Source organism: Pteronotus mesoamericanus, unplaced genomic scaffold (assembly GCF_021234165.1).
Source record: "Pteronotus mesoamericanus isolate MK-2021 breed Mesoamerican mustached bat unplaced genomic scaffold, CSHL_Meso_final contig_438, whole genome shotgun sequence".
In the NCBI taxonomy this organism is placed as follows: Eukaryota; Metazoa; Chordata; class Mammalia; order Chiroptera; family Mormoopidae; genus Pteronotus; species Pteronotus mesoamericanus.
In genome coordinates, this window is record NW_026555165.1 from 904,216 (window position 1) to 922,569 (window position 18,354).

The 18,354-nt window shown below is 50.2% G+C and overlaps 1 protein-coding gene across 1 annotated transcript in view; it reads left to right on the forward strand.

Moving 5' to 3' along the window:
* The window catches only part of ABHD2 (abhydrolase domain containing 2, acylglycerol lipase), a 62,283-nt gene that overhangs the window by 5,565 nt on the left and 38,364 nt on the right, over positions 1-18,354 (forward strand). The window contains exons 2-3 of the mRNA XM_054577583.1: positions 8,986-9,086; positions 12,163-12,362. Of these exons, the coding sequence (XP_054433558.1) occupies positions 12,169-12,362 (194 nt within the window). The 5' untranslated portion in view covers positions 8,986-9,086; positions 12,163-12,168. The remainder of the gene's footprint in view (positions 1-8,985; positions 9,087-12,162; positions 12,363-18,354) is intronic.

The following is an 18,354-nucleotide window of genomic DNA, read 5'->3' on the forward strand; positions in this document are numbered from 1 at the left end:
TGCCATTTTAAAAAGCATAGTAACCTGTTAGCATCAGCCAGAGAACATTAATGGATCTCTGCACCTGTGGTTCACAAACTTAATTTTTTTTTCTGGGTGCTTGATAGAGAAGCTAATGGTCTGGAATGGGGACGAGAATGTGTATGTGCGCGATCCACTCGTCCCCTCTCAAAGAAGGTCCAGCTGGGCTGGCAGCAGCCTCGCACAGGCAGGTCCGGGGCGGGACTGCGGAGGCCTGCCGACCCCGGCTGTCAGCTCCGGGCCAGGGTCCTCCAGCCTTGTGCTGGGTGAAGCAGACCCCTCCTTTGCGCTCCCCGGGGAGCACACCACTGCCTAGTGTCTGTGTTTGTAATTTTTATTAAAATAGCAGGACACTCATTATTTTCACTTAGCAAGTAAAGAAACTGAAGTGCAAAGAGCTTAAATTTGCCCAAAGTCACACAACTAGTAAATGGCAGAGCTGCAGTCCAGGCCAGATCTGCCCTTCCCCAAAGCCTGTGAGTTTATTCACCCTGTGGTGAGCGCCTCACGCCCTGGCAGCAGTGCACGCCCACAGGAAGTGTCTCCGTGAAGCAGGGATCTTCGTGACACCAGTTGTTCTGACCTATTTCCACAAACCTGTTTCAGATACCACGGGTATTTGAGAAAGAATTTCTCCATTTTCCTTGGATGTTAAAAAGGATTCCTATGTCATAGCAACACAGGCATCTCAGTCTAGGTTAGCCGAGGATTAGTTGTAATCAAATTTGTATTTTCTGGATCATATAAGGTCATGTCAGATGGGAAATATACCATAGACAGTTTGGTTGCATGGGATGTCTTGGAGTGGCCAGCAGAAAGCGTGAGTCTGCCGAGGGCATTTCAGTATTTTTCTTAATGCCAGAAGCCAACTGGTAAATCCTGTCTACTTTCACTTTGGGGACCTTTTCTTCCTTCTGCCACCTCATACAGCTTGTTTTTGCTTTGAATTCTCTTTATTTGTGAGCCGTTGCTGAAGTAGATTTATGATTCTTTGAACCTAGTAAGAGGTGCTTTGAACAAACAAAGAAAAGGGAAAAAGAAATATGGCATTGGGCAGTAGTTTCTGCAAGCGATAGGGAATGGAAAGCTTTCATTTGGCTGGATTATTATTTGCCTCAGCTTTGAGATACTCTCTAAAATACCCCAAAGCTGCGGACAGCCCAGGCCACACTGAGCCTTGTCTCACTGTCTATAGCAGTGCGGCAGGTGCTCGTGAAGGCCCGGCCCTCTCCGCTCAGCCGGGCGCAGTGACCTCCCTGTGAGAGCGCTCCGCTCAGGGGGTCACCGTGGTGGTGCGTTAGGCCTCTCCCACAGACTCCAGTGATAAATATCTTCAGAGTGCCCACTGGGTGCTCAAGGCCATAAATTTAAACTTGTGTAGAATTCACACATGAGGATGGAATTAGGCGGGTATAGACCAGAATCCCCAACAGAGATGAAAGGGACGTGACTCGTCGCTTTTATGTAGACATGAGACTTTCACGTTCTGTGGGTATCAAAGGGTCTTTGCAAAATACGAAGGTGGGAGATGGTATGATTTTTAGGGCTGGGAGGGGATGGGCCACCCAATGAAGGTTCCTACACAGTGCAGCAGGTTGTACAAAACTCTGGCTGCCATCGAGGGCTGGCAGTGATGTTCCAGTGGTAAAGCGGGCAGTGCCTGTCCAGCATCCCATGGGTCCGGTGACACCTGCTTGCACCCCAGGCCACACGTCAGCGTCAGCCCCGCAGCTGGCCAGCCCAGCTCACATGCGCTTGTGGCTCCCTCTCTCAGGCTGGCCTCTGGGATTCCCCTTGTAAGTGAAGCCCTGAAGCTTTGTTCCACAGTGAGTCACTCCCACTGCTCCCAAACCTGTCCCTCTTGTCCTTCTGCCAGTCTCCTAGCTGACCAGCATTCCGGGGCCGCGGCCCAGCCCGTGAGGCCACCTGATGCCTGCGCCCCCCTCCTTCTCAGCTCCTCTTCTGTTCCATGTCTTCCCGTGGCTCCCCAGCCTCCTGAGACCACCTCCTGCTTCCTTCTGCCTCCTTTGTTTGAATTCCTCTAGTATTTATAGGTGGTCCTTCAGGATCTTGCACTTAAGTATGCGTGGATTTGCATTGTGTTCTAATTACTTTATGGATGACCTGTATTGTGCTTTTTCCACAGCCCCAGCAGAGCTTAGAATGAACCTGATCCCTTTGGTACCCACAGGGAGTGTGGGGGAATGTCAGAAAGGGAGCTTCGTTTTGCAAAACACCCCCTCCCACTGGTATTGACGTGCTTTTGGGGGGCCTGTCCTCTTCATTTATAAACCACTGCATTATCCATGAGAGTGCTCCCAGCTTACACAAGCTTGGGGAAATGCTATCACTTTCCCAATTAGGGTGACGCATTTCCCTCATTTCTGATGAAACAATCTCCCCTGGTGGCTCTACCTCCCCTCCCAGGACACACGCCTGCCTCAGGGACGTGTCCCTGGGAGAGGAAGAACTACTGTAAAGTGAGCCAGTGGCTCTGTGTGAGGCTCACCGGCTTTGCATGTGGCGTGGGCAGGAGTGGAGTTACCTGCAGGATGGAGGTGCAGATGAGGGGGCGACTTTTCTGTGGGGAGGGGGGCCCCTGAGCAGGAGACGGCAGGGGGTGGGGGGTGTCAGGAGGGCGGTCTGGACTGTGCATGGCCAGGACCCTTTGTAGCACTGACACAGGACACACCTTAAAACTGTTCATGGAACTTGATGATAGATGCTTATTACTCTGTGATTTATTAAGTCTATCACAGTCCCATGTTACAACAACCAAGAGTGTGTCCTGGGATTAATTTTACACTCGTCAGAGGAGGCCCCGGGCAGTGAATCAGCTAGTTATTTCGTTGCTGGTGAGGCCTGTGTCTGTGAGGAAAGAGTATCTTTTGTCGTGATTTCTAATTATTGGATTGGGGCGTTTACTAAGGCAGAATGAGGGGGAGTTTAATAGTGCTGATAGTATCACTCATATTCTGGGGCCCTTAGTATTCCAAGGATTTTTAAAAAATACTCTGTGTACTAACATGTCCACACGAGGCCCAGAAGAGTTAAGCAGCTTGCCCAAGGATGAGCACTGTGGCTGATAGGCCAGGATTTGACACTGGGCTTTCTCACTCCAGGGTCTGAACCTAAACAAAACCCACATTTTCAAGCAGGTTGGAATTAGAAGAGAGAAATTATTTTTTTAAGTATGTATGTATGTATGTATTTATGTATTTATTTATTTTAGAGAGAGGGAGAGAAACATCGATGTGCAGGAGAAACATCCATTCATGGCCTCACGTCCCCAACCAGGGGGCCTAGCCCGCAAACCAGGCATGTGCCCTGACTGAAAACGGAACAGGCGACCTTTGGGTTTACGGGACGACTCCCAGTCCACTGAGCCACACTGGTTAGGGGGGAAGAGAAAAATTCTTTAGGAGTTTGTGTTTTGATTTGTGTTTTCTTGAGAAGTATTTGCCATGCGACCTATTAGTTTGTTTGGTCCTTTGGGTTCCAAGGAAGAGAGGCCCCCTTCCCCAAGATGTCTCCATCTCTGGGCTCCCTCACCTACTGATGGCAGGAGAGGAAGAGATGGTTTTGACAATTGAATCACAGAGGCAAAAGAACCAAGCCAATAAATATTTGTGCGCAGAACACTCGTGTTAACAAGCAGCCTGGGAGCATTGTGTGTTGTTAGCTGATTATGGTCTCTGTTGGGTGGAGCTTGCTGAGTAACAGGGGACCTTGTGAAAAGATGTGGCAGGTTTCCTCAGCCTCTAAAGGACAGGGGTGTGAAACTGCTGAGTCATGAGAGGTGGGCGCATGCTCTCCTAGCTACGGAGTCCAGGGGCCGCGATCGAGGTGGTTCCTTCTTGAGGGCTGTGAGAGGAAGTCAGCTCTGGGCCTGTCTCCTAACTTCTGATGGCTCCTTGGCTTAGAGACGCATCACTCCAGTCGCCACGTTCATCTTCCTTCTCAGTGTGTCTCTGCCGATGTCCAATTTCCCTGTCTGTATAAGGACAGTGGTCGTGGTATTAGAGCCGCTCTAATCAGCATGAACCCACCTTACATTGATTACAGCTTCAATGACTCTCTTTCCAAGTATGGTCATGTTCACAGGCTCCATGTGCACATGAATTTTAGGGGGACAGTATTCACTGCACGAGATAATGAGTTTTCTGTGTTTGAGGTCTCTCTTCGCAGTAAGTTTTGGATTGTCAGGGGACAGTACTATTCCAAGGCTACAGTCATCACTTGCCCGTGCAGGTGGAATGAATATGATGATGGAATTATTGTCATTAATGGTCCAGCTGAAAATATATCACAGTTTAACTTACTTGAGGGAAGAACAAAGGCCCCGAGGGTTATAGGTCTTATGAGTCGTGCTGTTCAGTGGTCCCCGAAGTAGACTGGGAAATGGCTGTCTTCTGTTACAGAGCTTAGAGTCTTTGCTGTGCTCTTTTGCCAAGGACTGCAATTCTATCCCTAGAATCTCAGAAATTTTGAGCTGAAAGAGACCTTTGGTATTATCTACTTCTAATCTAACCCTCTCATTTTACAGATGAGGTCTTTAGGGCCCAGAAAGGTTAAGTGACTTGTGCAAGGTCACTGGCTAGGAAGGAGCACAGCCGGCGCTGAGACCCAGGTCTGAGAACACCTAGATGAGAGCCTGTCCCAGCGCAGTGGCCGTCTCTCCCTGCACCTGTGCCTCCGTCTTAAAAAATGCCCATGGCCTGGAAAGAGAAGCCCAGGTCCTCGCGCTGGGAGAAGCGCCAGGCCAGCATGTCTTCAAGGCCGAGGGCGGCACTGAAGGCTCCTTTACTGTTGGGTGTTTGGCAGCACCTTGGGTTTCTTTGTTAATGTAGAGACTACAGATGGAATTTTAACTACGATTTACCGCATCTAAACCCCAGTCATAAAATGACTGGGAGGGCAGCAGGCGAGGTGTAGGGCTGCGGTGTGAGGAAGGACGGATCGGGTAGGAAGGGGGTGGGGGTGGGGGGGTACGTCTTCCCATCTTCCGCGTACCCGGCCCTCCAGCCATTCTGGGCGACTTCCCTACCTTGACTGTGTGATGTTCATTTTCACTGGATTTCACCTGCCTGGAAAAGAGAAGGGTATACAAAAGAGTGCAATGAAAGCTAAGTTTATGTCTGGAGAAAATTCAGAATATTAATATGTAGCAGCAGGTTGAACTTGGAAAGACAGAACAACATAAAGTAAAATGCAGCAAGATAAAATTAACTTCAAGAGTTTTGTTCTAAAATTGCCAGTTAATTATTCACTTAATACATATATATACACACATATCTCTGACAGACACACATACACATTCTCACACTTATACACACTTCTAAATCCTAAGGCCCAGTTTTAGGTCTAGCTGCTCTGTAAGTCCTCCTGCCGTTAATTGTTTCCTGGACCAATTATTTGTGTCCCCAAGTTTCAAACATATATTGCCTTAACAGAAACTTCTCCCCGGTTAAAATGAGAATTCTACCTAATTGCAGTCCCATGCAATGCTTAGTTTAGTGCTGGGCACACAGTAGGTCGTCAGTTCCTTAAACCCACTGAAGATCAAGGGCTGTGACCTTAGAGACATGGGGTAGAACTGCCCTGCTTCTCTGGACTTCAGGTTCAAGCCATGGATCAAGGCTGGATATTTGGACCATAGTTACAGACCTCTCCTAGGATTGCCTTCACTGAATTGAATTCTGTTTTAAACACTTGCCATTTTCAAGGGTTCAGTAAACTTACTATTGCATTTTGCTATTAAAAAAAGTTGTAGGAGGATCCTGCTTGTCACATCACTCTCGGTCCCCTTATATAAAGTCTCACAGATTTTTTTTGTATTCCACAGCTGAAAAGCCCTGCTTCCTGAGTATCTGTCATGCTTGCTGGGGCTAGAGCACAGTACACACATTGGGAGAAAGCCCCGAAACTAAACTCAGGATCGATTCCTAAGAATTGACAGGTAGCCACATTCAGATTCATAAGAGCTTTGATAAGAGAAACTTCCATCCCACGAGCGAGCGAGGCAGCTGCCCTGGGGTGGCCGGTGGGTTGTGAAGAACCCACACCCCTCCCAGGACAGGGTCCCTTTTTTTACAGAAAATTAATAGTGAAACCAGTGACCTCCTAAGTTAACAGATAACCTCAGGCAATTATCACACTCTATGCATTCATTAACCTCCCTGGGGGCATGGCGTGTGTCTTTGGGCCGCATTCCAGTGCTCTGGGTAGTCCGCCACGCCCGAGGCTCCAGGGAGTTGAGAGTCCAGCATTTCCCAGATGCTTTACTGCACCTCACTGAGATCCCCTGCGCAAGTTAGCTCTCCTTCCTTTTTGGAGAACTGTGGGTCTGATTGGGCTTCCCTCTTTCCCTTGCCATTCGAAACCTCAGAGGCATTCTAGGCATACTGGCATAGATAATTGTGTATGTTGACATAGGTATTTTCCTTGTTCAGAGTTTCTTAATTTTTTAAATTTTTCTAGTTGCCATTTTAAAGCTTTTTTCTAATAACAAAAATATTTTTAGTCATTAGGAATTTTGGAAAAGTTGCCTATAATCTAATAACCCAGCAGTTGGAGCATCCACAGAGACTTGGGTATATAGTATTTCCTTCTGTGTCATTAGAAACTGCAGACTAAAGGTGTCTAGAAATAACAGCAGCTGGAACATGCAAGGGCTTATTATCTCACGTAAAAGGAAACCTGAGCCTGATGGTCTGGGTCTGATATGGTGGCTCCAGACACCATCAGGGACCCCAAACTCCTGTCTTTCTGCTCTGCTGTCCTTTTAATGTGGCTCTGAGAGCAACCTCAAAGTCACCGCATGGCCCAAGATGACTGTTGGAGTTGCAGCCCGTTGTCTGCCTCCCCGGCTGCGGCCGGGCTGCAGGCCAGCTCACTCCCTGCCCTGAGGGCGCCTCCCCAGAAGGCGGGCCAGCCCCTCCAAGGTGGCCAGAGTTCAGTCCCCTGGACTCAGGACCCACCGCCCTACAGAGGACGCTGGGGTCCGGAGTCGTTTTTTTTGTTTTTGTTTTCCAACAAGGCACGTGTTCCAGGTTTTCATTACAAGGAAGGAGGAGAGACTTCGTTTGGGGAAGCAGTCAGCAGACTGCCACGTTTCTGAGTCTTCCCCTGCTCATTGCATATCTCCGCAGTGTTTTGTTGAAGTGATCGCAAACAATTTGTGGAATGAGTTTAGTTGTAAACAAACAATGTAAATCTCAGTGAGTAGAAGGTACTACATCATTTGTCACCCTGCCTTTCCACGAGCCTTTTCCATAACTTGGTCTTTTATTTATACACTGACAGTGTATGTCTTGAGTACTCAATCCATTCTATCTTATCCAGGGCTAGAAGGGGCCTTAGGTAGATTTCTGCCACAATTGTGTGTTCAGATGCCTGCAGGAAGCATTCAGATCCCACAGGTGGCTAGAGGCCAGGGGTCAGTGTTGAGGACCCCCACAGCAAGCAGTGGGGCCGCGGGTCCCTGGAGAGAGCGTGCCCTGTCTAATCGGGGCCGCTGAATGGCACTCAGCTGCATTCATTGTGGTCTTTTTTATTTCCCCAAAAAGAAGCCAGGAATCCAGATTTTTATCACCCCAGAATCTTCCAGCATTTATAACTTGACAGCTAATAAATTTAAATTTTAAAAATGCCAGCCAAATGCAATGCCATCCCGTGGGCTACCAGTTTTGGACCCGTCCCTTGTTTTTCAGGCGATGGTGAAGCCCTGGGGAGGTCCAGTGGCTTCTGATGCGGCTGGAGACTTTGCTCTTTGGTCTCCCCTTCAACAAACCCTGGTCCCCTGTGACTCATCTGTCTCAGAATACAAAGAAATAATAAAAAGTTGCAGTTGAGCAAGACTGCTCCAAAGGTTGAGCCTCCCCTTCAGCTGGCTCTCATTCTCTGTTTAAATCCTTCTGGGGTGGTGGCCTCGGAGAATGCGGGACTGGAGCCCAAGCCTAACTGTTCCACAGCTTCGTGATGTAGGGCAGCCTCTGGCATCTCTTCTGGGTTTTGTGCACCACCCATTTTCCATCTTGCTCCTCTCTCCCTCCCCCCTTCCACCCCCCCCCCCCCCCGCTTTCAGGTGGCGCAGCTGAGTTAAGATGAGGGTCTCTGGAGCCAGATGTGAGTCCTGGCTTCTCTGCCTCCTAGCTGTGTGACCTTGGCCAAATTATGCAAGTTTCCTATGCCTCAGTTTCCTTGCCTGCAAAATGCAGATACTAATGGTAGCTACCTCATAGGGTGCGTAAGGGTTTGATGCATTACTGTATGTAAAGTATGAAGAACAGGTTGGCACACAGATTGTGTTACATAAAAACCATTCTCTTATTTGTTTCCTCCACTGGTGTGGAAGCCGTGGATCTTAAGCACAGTGGGTCCGGCGCTGGCTCCCCACCTCAGGGGAGCGCTTGCAGCTCCTGGCGCCTCTCCACAGCCAGCCTCCTGCCCCAGCCTGGACCCGGACGCTGCAGGCCGTGCAGCTCCCCAGCCATCACTTGCAGTCCCGTCCTGTTTCTGTCACCGTGCTTTGAGCCTGTCTGTGCCCTTTTACTTTTCTCAGCTCATATTTTTCCTGTCCTTGATGGATGTTTGTAAGAGAAAGAATGAGTCACCCAACTGCTGTCTTGACCTAAAGCCTCATTAAGTGCTGTTGTACACAGAGAAATACCTGTCGGGCGTTTCTGAAGATTATATTACAAGATAAAGGGTAAAAGCAGGGTGAGTTTGCTGTAGCCAGAGTTCTGAGCACAGTAGATAACCTGTCCTGGAAATCAGAGAGACCACGCTCGTCTGTGGGTTGACAAAGGCTTCCCCCGGCAGGTTGGTTCAAACGGCCATGAGTGTGGCTCACATGTTAGTTACGGAAATCATCTTTTTCCCTAAGGACTTGAAATGCAGAGAAACGTAAACTGTGCTTGTATTTCCATTAAACTGCTTCTTTCTTGTCACCAATCTTTTCAGCTTTTAGGTAAATCTGAATAAGAGATCTGAGCTGACCGGCCCAGCTGTACAACCTTTCAAGGACAGTTAATATTTCCAGTAGAGAGGAACAAAGGACACAGGTAGGCATTGCCCAGACGCTTATTTTACTTCTTCCACCTCCCTCCTGTTCCTCAGTAGTGTGTGAAAGCGGGGAGGGAGGGGCCTATTTTATTTATTCATTATTATTTGCTAAGTCTGCTGTAGTCCAACAGGGAAATTGGTAAAGCCACCCGCTGCTGTCCTGTGTTCTCTTCCCAGCACCGGGGGCTGGAAAGAGCACCTGTTCCGGTTCCGTGTCACCAGTGTCACGTCACAGAAATGTGGAGCTCCTGCTAGTCCTTATGTTTAGCTCGTCCCTTGCTAGACTTAAAAATCCATGTTAATGAACGGTGTCATCTGTGATGTTTGTTTCTCGTTGGCTTGACTGCACCAGGTGCCAGGGCTCTGCTGAGGGGAGGGGCCAGCCAGGGCCACAGGTCGAACCCATGGAGCATCTTTGAACGCAGTGCTGTGGACTTTTTAGGCCATGACCCCTTGGAGAACTGATTGTCTCTGCAAACCCTCCGTCTCTGGAAAAGGGTGCATTACACAGACTTCCATAGCATTCCTGGGCCCTAGGATCCTTTAGAGCAGCGGTCCCCAACCTACTTGGCCCCAGGGACCGGTTTCATGGAAGACAGTTTTTCCATGGACTGGGGTTGGGGGAGATGGTTTCAGGATGATTCAAGAACATTACCTTCAAGCTCACCTCCTGCTGTGCGGCCCGGTCCTTAATAGGCCACAGACCGTTGGTGGGGACCCCTGCTTTCGGAGACCCACAGACCCCAAGTTAAGATTCCTTGTTTTAGTGATTTATAAATAGCTAGTCTTTAGGGGGACGTGTCCCTGGAGGTTGAGTTTTAAGGACCAATTAGAGTCAGCTCTTAAATGTTCAAAGGTGGTTGTAGCTGAACGTATATTTTGAGATCTAGCTTGGATGTGAAATTATGTTGGATAAATTTTTAAAAATTATTTTCTTGCCCTGACGGTGGAAGGTGAGTTAAGGAGCTGTGATCTTTGGTTGGCTTCCCCACTGAGTCGGGAGTCTTTGCCAGAGGTCAGCCGCAGTGTGGTTAGGTCCCGTGTTTGCCAAAGTCCCCGTGACGTTAGTTAGATAAGGGTGTCTGCATCCCCTCTGACCTGCCCTGGGTCTCAAGAGAGTTCTTTCTGTCGTGCCCCAGACGTGTCTTTGGGAGAGTGTTTTGTCCTGCCGGGTCTGTCTACGCTGTTGGCCACCCAAGTTCTCGGGCTGACTGTCTTTAGCAGAGGCTACTTGAAGCCATTCCCGGGGAAGCTGTTGCCATAGCTACCTTGGCTGTGAGAGTCCCATTTTCTCCTTTTTTGTTAGCTTGTGGTTTCCCTAATTTTTAAGGTGACAGCTGATGTTCTGTTTTTCTGCTGAGCAGCAAGGAAGAGACTGAATTTTTGTCGCTTTTGTTGCTGTTGATTTTTGGTTTTATGTGGTGGGAGGTGTGTTGTGTGTGTGTCTCATTTATGAGGTAGAGCTACCTCAAAAGATAAAATATTAGGAGAGCCTGGGAAAAGCCAGATAGGCGCACACAATTTCCTTACTCCCTGGTCCGCTTTTAGCCTATTTTTGGACTAGTTGGGGGAAAAATGGGCCGAGCTCACACTACCCAAAACCGCCAGGAGCAAGAGTCCCTGGGTCCTGGGCTGGATCCGAACTTGACACCCATGTCCTGAGGAGCAGGTGGCACCAGTGGCTTTGTCTCATCCTGCTCTAAAAATAGAGGGGAGGAGCCAGCAGGCAGTACAGCCATACCTGGGGGCCATGGCCACCCCATGTCACACCTGTGTCCCAGGCCGCACCCAGGGACCTTCACAGGCACCTGCTGTGCCTGCTGAGGGCGCGGGCCGCAGAGAGGCCCCGGGGCTGCCCACGAACGTCAGGGGTGGCCCGCAGCCCCACTCGTCCTCTCTGCCTGGACCTCTGTCCCTCGTCCTCTGCAGGATCCTGCTCTCAGCACTTTCCAACTGGCTTAGCTTAGAAGGGTTCCTTAGATTTATTTACTTATTGATTTACTTTATTTTTTTTTTAAAGGGGGTGGCAGCAACACTTTCCACTACAGAATAACCTCTTGTTTTTCCATGCAATTAACATTGCTCTGTCCTCCCATGATAATAGGTTTATGCAGAAAAACTTGTCAGCTTTTTGTCAGGGCCAGGACATGAAAAAGAGACCTTGCCCTAATTACTAGTTGTAAGCTCAGTACAGGTCTTTAGGATGGACCCGTAAAACCTGGCTATTGTTTTGTTACACATCCGCAACCTGCAGAATTCCTTAGGCCTTCACCATAGTTCCTGCTCAGTATCTCAAAGGTGAGCTCAGTCCCATCTTACTCTGCTCCTCAGGGCTGAGGTGGGTGCTGGTCATCGATGCTGGAATGTCATCATAGGAGTAACCCTGGGAGCTTTGGGAGGCAGAGTAGGGGATGCACATGTGCCAAAATCCTGGCAAGAACACCGGGGTGGCGATGACCAGTCCAGGATTGGCCAGGCGTGCTGCACTTTGCTGGCACGGCCCACCAGCAGGAGGAGCCTGTGGTAATGAGAAAGGCGCCCATCAAAGCCAGCCCTGGAGCGAGCACAGGGACCTGCCTTCTGTGGGCTCCGAGGGGGGCTTTTCTTAAACCAAAGGCCACCGTAGCCGTCATCTGTGCTGGGGTCCTTGGGCGTCCCACTCTCCTACTGGGGACGCCAGTAGCCAGGTTGCTGAAAGATGGCATCATAACACAGTGACACAGCTCCAGGCAGAGCGCTGTGCCAGGTCACCGGCGCGCCGACAGCTCCTTCATGGTGAGAAGCAGAGACGCTCAGGCCAGGCCTCACCCAGCCGCCACCCGCCACCCGCCCCAGCCTTCATTAGCTTTAAATACAGCAGCAATACCCTACCCAGCTTATCAGTGTTCAGGACTGTTTGTGATTTGGATTGTTGCCAGTCCATTGGTGGCTGTAAAGTGCTGATGGCAGTCCACCTGGGTGGGCCCTGTGGACACATCTGGATAGGACATGTTATCACTGGCTTTGTCTCATAGAATCTGGGCCCCACCCCTCCCCGCTGAGCTCTAAAAGCTAGACCCGTGCTCTGCTCCCCAGACCAAGATGAACGCCATGCTGGAGACGCCCGAGCTGCCGGCTGTGTTTGACGGGGTGAAGCTGGCCGCGGTGGCCGCCGTGCTATACGTGATCGTCCGCTGCTTGAATCTGAAGAGCCCCACGGCCCCGCCTGACCTCTACTTCCAGGACTCCGGGCTCTCCCGCTTTCTGCTCAAGTCCTGTCCGCTCCTGACCAAAGAGTGAGTAGCCCTTGCCCATGGTATGCCCGCCTGCCAAGCTGTTTGGCTGGGGTGGTGTTCAGAGAAGAACCTTCTCACGTTGTGTTGTCAAGGTTACCATGTAAAACAGCGTCATGGCTGTTAAAATAGCCACAGTCTACACAGAGGTCTGTGTTTGAATCCTGGAGGGCAGGAGACAGAATCCGATCTTGGTTGCCTGGAATCATCACTCAGGACAAGGACTTTGCAGAAAACACTAGTTGTTTTTAGGTCGATACAGAAAACTTGGTCCATATGCTAGCCCTTGATTAAACGCTCTGTTGACAGTTCTTTTGCTAGGACAGAAAAACTATCCTGACCCAAAATAAAAAGCAAAAATGCAAATTTATGAGTCAGGTACTCTTCATCCCTCGTGTTGAAAAATGGACTGGCATTAGCTCAGAGGGTCCACTCAAACAGATCGCCTTCATTCCCAGTGAACCAGGTGTCCCTGCAGAAGTCAAGGTCTGTGTTTCGGGTGAGCATAGCTTCTGAGAGAGGAAACCCTGCCTGTGAGGGGTGCCTTTCATGTCACACAGACTGTTCAAGAGATGCGTGGTTAAACGTTCTTCTTCTGAGTAACGGTGTCTTCCTTCAGGGCTCCAGCCAAGCCTCATGCATGGCACGGCCCGTGTTCTCCTGGGTCTGACTTCCTCCTTTCTCCTCACTGCTGCTTCACTCTGTGCCTCTTCAAGCTTATTCCATTCTGCCAGGGGTGCCCTATCAGGCGGAAGCTGCCCGGGGAGCGGTCTGTGCGCACTGTGCCCCCTCAGCAGGTGACCCACGCTCAGTGGAGTTTCCGATACTCCGTGGGTATTAGCAGAAGCTTTTCCCTCTGTCCTGATAGCATCTCTCCCCTCCTCTACTGGGGGTGGTGACACTGAGTCAATGACTCTGCTAGGAGCAGACAAATTTGCAACAGACGTGCCTCAGAGCTTGGGTTCTTGCTCGCCTCGTTTGCCTGTCTGATTCATTTTTTTGCGCTGTTAGCCAAGGGCACAGAGCCACTGTGGGCTTTGGGTGTTTGTACGTTCGGGTGCAGTTTCCTCAAGTTGTAACAGTGATGCCGTGGCCTAAAAGCTACTCTTAAGTTGAGAGAGATGTGAAACTGGGTCGTGTTGCCTGATGCTCGAGTGCCATCACAGCGTAAGGTCACCATAGTGGCCTGGTAACTGCCCCTCCTGAGGGGTTTTGATCCAGGGGCTCCACGCCAGCTGTTAGTCACGGACATGTTGTTCTCATAGAGCTGTGTTTGTAGGGGCAGATCTCCTCCCAAAGCGGGTGCACAGACTCTGCATGCTTTTCAAACTGTCCAGCAGTTTTTTCAATACATGACGCCGAGTGAATACCCGGAAGTTCATGGAGGAGGAGCCCAGGTCCGGGAGGAGTAAGTGGAAGCCACACTAGCCTCCTCCCAGGACCAATCTGGAATTACAGCTACACTGTAGGTGCTGGATGGAGAGGGGCTTAGGGGACTAAATGGTAATGAAAAAAATACAATAAAGGTTAAATTGAAAAAAAAAAATTAATGGAGATAATTCTCTGGTCTGGAAAGTAACATTTGCCCCCGCTTTCAGGCTGAGTGGGATCCTGCAGCAGGACCCCCAGTTCCCGCTGGGAACTCAGCCGTCTCAGTTTTGGAGCTTTTGGAAAGCAAGGTGTTAAAAACCCTGTAAGTTTATACAGAGAGGATTGTAAGTCCCCACTCCGCACTGGTTCCTGAGTAATTAGAGGAAGTCCTGGACTGGCTTCACAGGAGCTCTGATTCCATACTAATAGCTCAAAGGGGAAAGGAAAAGCTGATTATGGCAGGGTGTTTTTTTTTTTTAATCTTGTTTTCCTTTAAAAAAAAATAACCCAGAGACATTAAGTTTAATGGTTTCCCTTGCCTTTACCCTCCGTGGCACACTGTCCCTATGAGCCTAAGGGGCTGGCCTGGTGCCACATGCCCTCTGCAGGGGTGGCCCCACCCCGTGCTGGTATGGGGTGCGTCACAGAGCCTCCTCGCCCTTACGGCCCTGTCCCCACCCCTTCCAGCATTCCACCAGCCCTGACGTCAACCAGCTGCTCCCTCCTGGCGAGGCCTGAGTGACAGAGGTGGGAGGTCAGCCGCAACTACGTAGCCGTAAGGTGGGTGTGAAGGGGCAGGTTCCCCGGAAACAGTGTTTTCCCAAGACCTGCCCTTTGGCTGACGGTCCGGCCCCCTCGGAGCAGGTTGAAACAGGAGCGCAGAAGCCGCATTCCCGACACCCAAGCTCTCTGGCTTGAACGTGACAACTGACTAAAGGGCAAAGGATGCGTTTTTCCCTCCATCTTTTCACTGACCTCCTATTTTTTTATTGAGATGCTAATTTTAGGAATACTGGTATCCTGCGTTCATGGAGCATATCACCAAGATGTCTTCACATTATTCTGTGTTCCATATGACTGCATTTTGTATTGGTTAAGTATCCCTCATAGGCATTTACGCCTTTTAACCCTCTTAACAGTCTTGAAGTTGGATTCATTTTTCTTTTCATTTTAAGGATGGGGATACTGAGAGGAGTGGAGAGGGAATGTGAACCCAAGTTTGTGACTCTAGACTTGGTTCTCTTCTCACGTGCGTGCGGGGAGTCGGGCAGAGACTGTCCTCAGAGGGCGGGGGAGGGAAGCCAGGTGGAGGCGAGGGCAGTAGGGGCCGCCTGCCGAGAGCCGAGAGCCTAGCCGGCCTGGCCTGGCCGGAGGAGCCTCCCAGCTCCCTAACGGCCCTGCTGCTCTTTTAACCCTTCTGTCGGAAGCCACTGTCCGTGTTCTTGCATTTCTGTCGCAGCCTCCCGGATGTCTGAAGCTGAGGGCAGGAAACATGTCTTTTATGAGTAACAGTGTTTCTAATGGGACTTGGAAGGTTTTTTCCCTAGAGGAAGCCTGTCTGCAGCCTTCACCAGCCACTGGGCTAGAACGCGCAGCTGAGTGATTTACAGCAGGCTGCCGGCGCTCCGCGGCAGCCCTGTGCCCGAAAGCAGCCGGTTATTATGACTTTCATGCGGGGTCAGGACACTTCCTCTTGCTGTTAGGGGATGGAAAAGGAGCTGCTGAAAGGTGAACACTGTAAACAGGAGAACAGGAGGTGTTTCCCTTTCAGCATTCAAGTCAGTTTTTAAATCTGTTTTAAGGTAATCTGTCTGACCATGTATTAGAAATGAAATTTTTAATGTCTTGAGGAAAACTCTGCTTAGGTGGGGGTGATATGTTTTTGGCTCACTTAGCAACAGACCAATATTTACCTAGTGATTCATTTTTTTTGTTCTCAAGAAGTGTTTGCTTTCAGTGAAACTCGCAGGCTAAAAGTTCAGTTTAGAATTATGAGACAATAGATGACAACACGAGTCTCCATTGTTTTCTGCATAAAAAATGTAATGCATATTCATTTTTTTGAGCTGTCATGTAAATGTAGTAAAATGCAGAGACCTTCAGTATATCTCAGGGCTTTTGCTATGTATTCACTGGGTCACTACCGTTCCCATGGGCTTTTAATAGGAGTGTCCTGAGTCACCTCTGACCCAGTCACCTGCCACCATCCCCCCTCAGCTGGCTTTCTCGAGCAGTCCAGCTCCCAGGGCACTGCAGCGTCGCCCCCGCCTAGCTGTCCTGTCTTGCCGGCTGTGGCGTTCTGCCTCTGCCCATGAAGTGCCAGCCCCGTAGCCCCCGGCCACCCCCAAATCTGCTCTTCCCTTCTCTCCCCAAAATACTCCTTATCCTGTAAGCAATCTTAAATAGCATGAGTTCTGAGAAGCTTCCCTTGACCTTGGGGAAGGGAGGGAGAAAGAGAGGGAGAGAAACATCGATGTGTGGTGGCCTCTCGCGCAGCCCTACTGGGCACCTGGTCCGTAACCCAGGCATGTGCCCTGACTGGGAACCAAACTGGCGACCCTTTTGTTTGCAAGCTGGTGTTCAATCCACCAAGCCACACCAGCCAGGGCAAGAGCCACACTCTTGATGAGGCAGAAGAGGATCCCTAGAGCTTCCAAATCCTAAGTATAACCCCATTCTGTCTGCGTCTTATTTACCATAGACAGAGGTGAGGGAGTCCCCGTTTTGGCAAATGCCATGTGTGCCCTGGTAAAGGAAACCACACTGTCCCCAGCCCATGCAAGCAGTGCTGCTGGGCACTCCAGGGAGTCGGGGTGCCTTTAGCTCTGATGGAGTTTTGTTTATTGGGAAGTCACTACCCTGTCTCTGAAAAAAGATGGATTGGTTTCTTTTTGTCTTATATTAAGTCAGGACAACCCCAGGTAGATGCATAAAAGCAGTTTGCAGCCTCTGCCCTTCCCTTTATCCCAGCTGAAGTTTCCATGCAAAGCAGGGAGGCAGCAGGCACCCATTTCTGGAAGCCTTCAGGTAAAACACAAACCTTCCCTGTGGGAAGCCAGGCCCACCAGCGTGGGTAATGGTGCAGCTAAAGCCACAGGCATTTAGGAGGCGCGTGGTGGAGGGCTTGGCTGCCCCACAAGCCTAGAGGTGGGTAGCTGGGGTGTCCTCACTGAGACACCCGGGAGCCCCTGCGGGGTCCAAAGATGGGAAGCAGTGTGATGCAAGCCACAGCCCCACGCCTGGGGGCCCTTTCTTCCCCGGAGACGTACACTGGCTTTCTTTGGCAACTAGCTGCCACCTGTCTTAATAAGAACTGGGTGCGATTGTTCTCCGCGCCTCGGAGAGAGGCCTGAAACCTGGCGGGGAGGCTGCTTTGGCAACAGCAGGCCAGGAAGAGCAGTTGACTCCTGTGCCCCAGTGCCCTCGCTGAGCATTCCTTCCTAGGAGAATGGCAGCAGCCCCGCGCCCTTGCCCTTGCCCTTTCCGTGGGTCGCAATGGCTGCATCCTCGGTGGTTCTCCCCGTGCCTCTCTTCACTCACCAGAGTACAGATCCCAAGCAAGAGTCCGACCGAAATGCTGAGCTCATCACAGTTAGTTCCCATGGTTAGTTTCCTGCTAGGAGTCCCCCATTTTTCTTGGTTAACGGACATTTGAAGGTCCACTTCTCTGAAACTCCGTTGTTGGGAGGTATTATAAAAGGATTGTTTTTTTCAAACTTTTTCATTGCAGCAATGTTCCAAAGGCACTTTTTAAACTGGTTTCTGCACAACTGTGCTTCCTAACGATTCCAGATAATGCAGAGCGAGCAAACTGACTTTGGGTTTTCCTCTCAAACAGTACCAGTTCCTTCTCTATCGCTGTCCTGTGTGTTTACTTCCTGACAGTAAATACTCACTTTGCTTTTACCTACCCCAAATAGAAGCCTGGGAGAACACTGCGTTTGTCACAGGTGGGTAAGACTCCCTGCTTTTGCCCGAGTGTACGAAGGACATGGATGCAGTCAGTCCCTGGGAGCGCTCTGCGGGAAAGCGCTGGGTCGGGTCTCCGATGGCGCCCTGTACGGCCAGGTGTGTGTGCTCTGCACCCCGCCCTGCCCTTCCCGCCGCCTCCTGTGGTGGCAGCGCCCATGGGGAAGCGAGTCCGAGGACTTGCCTGGGGACAGTCATTGTTTTCTCAGTCTTAAATAAAACGCCATGCCAACGCAGCTTCACGTACTCCCTTCTGCAGATCGCCGCCCCTAGGCCCCTCCTACATAGAAATTTGGAGCCAACACAGCTTTCTTATAGTGAGTTAAAGTCGAAAAGGATTTCATTATCTTGGACTTAAATTCCTCTTAATTCCCTCTTGCTCCCAAAGACATTCCAGATGAGATTTAGATTTTTTTCCTCCTTGGCTGAACACTATAGCATTGTCCTTTTCGCAGGATAAACTTGTAATTGCCAAGAGTCTTAATGCCATTGATCTGATTTTACCCACTTTAAGAACTGTGCAAACATTTCCGTAGATGCTGCGGTGAGCCATCAACGACTGATGAGAGGGCCTGTGGCGCTCTGATGCACGTGCTGTAAAGGCACCAGACCTTCGGAGCACGTTTACCTGGAAACTTCCAAAATTGTAAGAGGT